The following is a 4,642-nucleotide window of genomic DNA, read 5'->3' on the forward strand; positions in this document are numbered from 1 at the left end:
TGCAAGAATAAATGTTAAGCACCTAGGGTAGACTGACTCGATTAAATATTTCACCAGATTCACTCCAGAATAATTAAAACCTTGGAGAAGCAAAATAATAGCAAATGTAGAGGGCTGGGGTTGATCGTGCTGAAGGTGGAAGCATGGCTGAGAGGATCGATGAGAGGTGGGTAGGCAAGGAGTGGAGAGTCGAGCAGGGAGAGCTGCTGTGGCTGATGGTGCGAGACAGATTTGTGGGCAGCATGAGCTTCAAACACAGGGGAGACTTGGTTGTCAGGCAAGTGAGATCACAAGGAAACAAAGAGCTAGGCAAAACTAAGTTGGCCTTGGCAAAGGGTTTCAAAGGAAACTTGTGGTGCACCTGCAGCATGTCTGTTTTTGTCTTTATCCATCAGCTTGTGACCTCTCCTCTTTGTTTTGTCTACTATTCTCTTGTCCTTTTATAGTAATCTCTGCATTTTCTCTCTTCATCTTCCTGCCATGGTGTTTTTTATCTCTCTTTTTTTTCCCTCCCATGTTTTGGTTCCTCCCTCCCTCTCTCTGACCTCTGTTTCACTCTGCGTTCTGCTATTCCATTTTGCTCTGTGATGGCTGCTCCCTCTTTAAATCTCTGTATTAGGAGGAAGGTAACACTTTGTCTTCATTCCGCCGCTCAATTCATCACAGAGCGCCCTCGTTCTGACACTGGCTGCCGTTATCTCCTTAGCACAACAGGCCCTTGAACATGCTGACCTGCTCATATAATTGTGTTGTTGTATCATAGCTGTAAATGGGAAAATAAGTGTATAAGCAATGTGATGTGATGGATTATCTTATTTGAAGTTAAGTCAGAGGTCAATGATCTGGCTCATTCTGCGTGGGGATTGGCTGTATTATTCCTCTTGTGGCTACTGAGAAGGCACAAGGGACACAGCTAAGCTCGTTCTTACGAGAGCTCTAATTTTACTCAGTTTTTCTAAGATTTCTTGCCTTTTTCCATACCAGAAAAAGCTGTATCAGCTGTAGCATTAGCTTCAAAACCTGCACACAACCATTAGAATTCTTTCTGCAACTTCACTGAAAGGAAGCATAAAATTATATAACAGCCATGAAAATATCAGCAAGTAACCCAAAAGGTTAGGCCAAATTACTCGTCAATAGAACGTCAATTCTTTGTAGATGCCAGGAATCATCGTGATTCATACCGATTAGCTGAACGGGTCATCTCATGCTCTCTACCACTTCCCTGCACGTCACACATCTCCTGCTCCTCCTGCCAGAACACGCAGTCGTGCTCGGGCTTTAGTGAATGTGGCTGCTTGTGTGTGCACTGTGGGAATGCGTACCTACGGTTGCGTGGCTGGTCATGCAGCGAAACATCAGAGAGAGCCTTTCCCTTTCTTCATTGTCCTCCATTTGTTCCTGCCCTGCAGGCTTTATTACCTCCCGCTCATTCAGGGATTTCTCTGTCCTCTAGCAAATGAGCTGCACTCACTAGACTGTTTTAAATCTTTTGAATTCTTACAGCAGTATATTGGACTCTAATCTAATCACAGCTACATCGACCTCAAATGTTTAAGGAGTTTTAAGGAGCAACGAAGCTCCTTAAAACTCTTGATTTATGTTGTGCTGGTAGTCCCAGGCACAAATAAGGTGAATTAAACAGGGAGGTGTAAATTTAACTCATTGACTTGCCTGAGGGCAGCACAGAGGGTGGCGGTTAGAACTGTTACCTCACAGCTAGAAGGTCTAGGCCATCTGGCCGAGGCCTTTCTGTGTGGAGTTTGTATGTTCTCCGTGTGTGTGTGTGTGTGTGTGTGTGTGTCTTTGGACATAAAAGTGGGTTAAGTTAATACTAAATTTCCTATTGTTGTCAATGTGTGCAAACAGTTTTCTGTCTCTCTGTGTTAGCTCTGCGACAGGCTGGCGATCTGTCCAGGTTGTACCTGCCTCGTGCCCTATGGCAGCTGGGATTGGCTCCAGCCCATCCATTCATCCACCAACTCAAACTCTTAAAGTTTAATCATAGCAACAAATTTTCATAAAAACCACATTTATTTGAGCTTTCTGTAAACAAAACAAACTGATGATGGCTCTCTATATTAAGTGTACATGTGGTTCCCTGGACTGCAGCAGAGTAAAACTTCTATTTCGTTAACTAGTCCAATAAATCATACTGGGTGTTAGGATGATAATCTGGGTCACATAAGCGTTACGTTATTGATTACATCAGTGACAGCTGCTTTGTGCACGTTTCATCCAGTCAGCAAACAAGTTATTATGAAGATTATATGTTGACATAAGTCCCATTAAGTTTTTATTTTTTATTTTTTGATTACATAGACAAATTGTTTATCATGTTGTTGATGGGGTAATTATCAGGAAATCCAATAATCCCAATAATCCATTTTTTATTCAATGACAGAGCTAGATGGACAGATTGTGGGGAATTCCTTATATTTTGCATTAATGCATTAAAATGTCGCCCTATGACAGCTGGGATAGGCTCCAGCGCTCCCCCGCAACCCTGAAAAGGACAAGCAGGAGCAGATGGATGGATGGATGCATTAAAATGTTTCCAAGACTGTCACTGCAACAATCACAGGCCATTATTTATTTTTTTCTGCTGCTTTCTATTTAAAAAGTGTCAGGCTTTTCTCAAATCGGGTCATGGCGCTGCTTCTCTTAGCTGTCGCATGTATGCGTTCGTATGTGTCTGTGATTCCTCCTGGAGGAGAAACACCTTCATTCCCCTCCAGACCATTGCCCTTGCAGGCATCGGTCTCAAGGGATTGAGGGATAAGGGTCTGATTCGGTCTTATAATGCTGGGAAATGTTGATTAGAACCAGATGTGGAACGTGGAACAAAGCAGGTTAGCTTCCACATACACAAACAGATTCACCTCTTCAGTTTACCCTCATACGCTGTTTGTTTCTCCCTCGCAGGTGGCCGAGTGAAGACGTGGAAGAGGAGGTGGTTTATTCTGACTGACAACTGCCTCTATTACTTTGAATACACAACAGTAAGTAGGCAATTTGGTGTGTGCACGTGTGTGTGTGTCAGGACAGAATTTGACCATTTCATGGTGCACAATGGTGAAGGTGTGCTTTGCCAATTCTTAAAACGTAAAACCTCTAGTGACTGTGAAAACGTATGCACAAGTGGCAAATTTATGCAATTTATATGTAAAAACGACGTATGTTCACACACCGACCTCAATCACACAGTTTCTATATTTAAATCCACAGAAAATGAAACAGTACTTTTTATTTGAAATATTATAATTAGTCATCATGTAGATGTTACGAGCCTTGGTACCTTCGGTAGTTTATCGGTTAAGTTTAATCAATATTAAACCAGTTGTCCAGGTGGAGTTTGGGAACAAACATGCAGACATACATATAATCAATCATCATGATGCTGGTGTTAAAATAATCTATGCTAAGATAATCAGCTAATTGCACTGCAGTCATGACTTGGTTTTCAATATCGGTGGCCAACTCTCAGCAGAATTGCGAGTAAATATGATCTCTAAAATGTCAGACTGTTCCTTTACGAATGCATCTGTAATAAATTTTCACATTATTTTAAAATATTTAACCCAGGACTGTTTAGTACAGTTTTGTGAATAGATATAGTAGAGACGGATTAAACAACGGGGCATCAGATTAGTCTGTCACACACACATGCGCGCACACATATTGGCACTGGTCTGTGCCTTCCAGCTTTGCTATTTAACAGATGCAGCCCCCTTGACCTAAATGAACCTCACTCCAGCAATTAACATGAGACATCATAGGAAACATCTGCAAAGTCTGCAACACACATCTGGCCCTGCTAAGCTATAAGCCAAGTGTCTCCCTCAAGCCCGCGACCATGAATCCCTCAGCACATACAAACGCCTTCTGTGGTGGGGGGCATACGCAGAGCCAGCTGTGAGCAGCTCTCCCAGGGCATTTCCTCCCCCCACGCTTTGCCACCTTATTAGAAGGAAGATGACAAGCAGGACATGGGGCTGTTCCTCAAGAGCTCTCCCAACACACACACACACACACACACACACCTGGCCCCGCAGACACAATGGGGGGATGGAGAGAGTCGGGTTACATCTCCTTTGGGTGACCAGGATGAATAAAAACCTTCAAAGTGCTTTAATCGAACCTTGATTTTTACTTGGATGCATTCAGACTTAACATAAAGGTAAAAATGGCACCTAAATAGCAAATGTGTTGCATCAAAAACTCTGGGAAAATTTTGTGACACACATATGTTTGAGGTCTTGTTATTTGAAACTGCCTTTAGTAAAACTCCACGCAAGAAAACAAAAAGTACTAAATGTCGTCAATATTACCAGTGATGATAAAAGTGTGAAGGTTGTTTGCAATTACATTTTTACAAATTCTTGTTTTGTTTTTTTTAATGAATCATATTCTGTCCCACCAACAAACAAGACAGCCAGCATAGCCAGTATATGAAAGATGGATAATTTAAGTTAAGTTTTTGTCATTTTTGGGAGGATCTGGCTCAGAAACACTCATCCAGAAGCATCATGCCCCTGCTTTATCATCTATTTTACCATAATGGTTCCATAATTTATAGAATAACATCATATTATATCAATCATACCTGAAACATGCAACTGAGACCATAAACTCACCGGAA

At 41.9% G+C, this 4,642-nt stretch overlaps 1 protein-coding gene across 1 annotated transcript in view; it reads left to right on the forward strand.

Moving 5' to 3' along the window:
* The window catches only part of LOC102202616 (cytohesin-3), an 8,528-nt gene extending 4,792 nt beyond the window's left edge, over window positions 1-3,736 (forward strand). The window contains exons 7-8 of the mRNA XM_013912981.1: window positions 2,877-3,002; window positions 3,722-3,736. Coding sequence (XP_013768435.1) covers window positions 2,877-3,002; window positions 3,722-3,736 — 141 coding nt within the window. The remainder of the gene's footprint in view (window positions 1-2,876; window positions 3,003-3,721) is intronic.
* The last annotated feature ends 906 nt before the right edge of the window (window positions 3,737-4,642 follow it).

The sequence above is a fragment of the Pundamilia nyererei genome, unplaced genomic scaffold (genome assembly GCF_000239375.1).
Source record: "Pundamilia nyererei isolate P.nyererei 1_Seehausen unplaced genomic scaffold, PunNye1.0 scaffold00005, whole genome shotgun sequence".
Lineage (NCBI taxonomy): Eukaryota > Metazoa > Chordata > Actinopteri > Cichliformes > Cichlidae > Pundamilia > Pundamilia nyererei.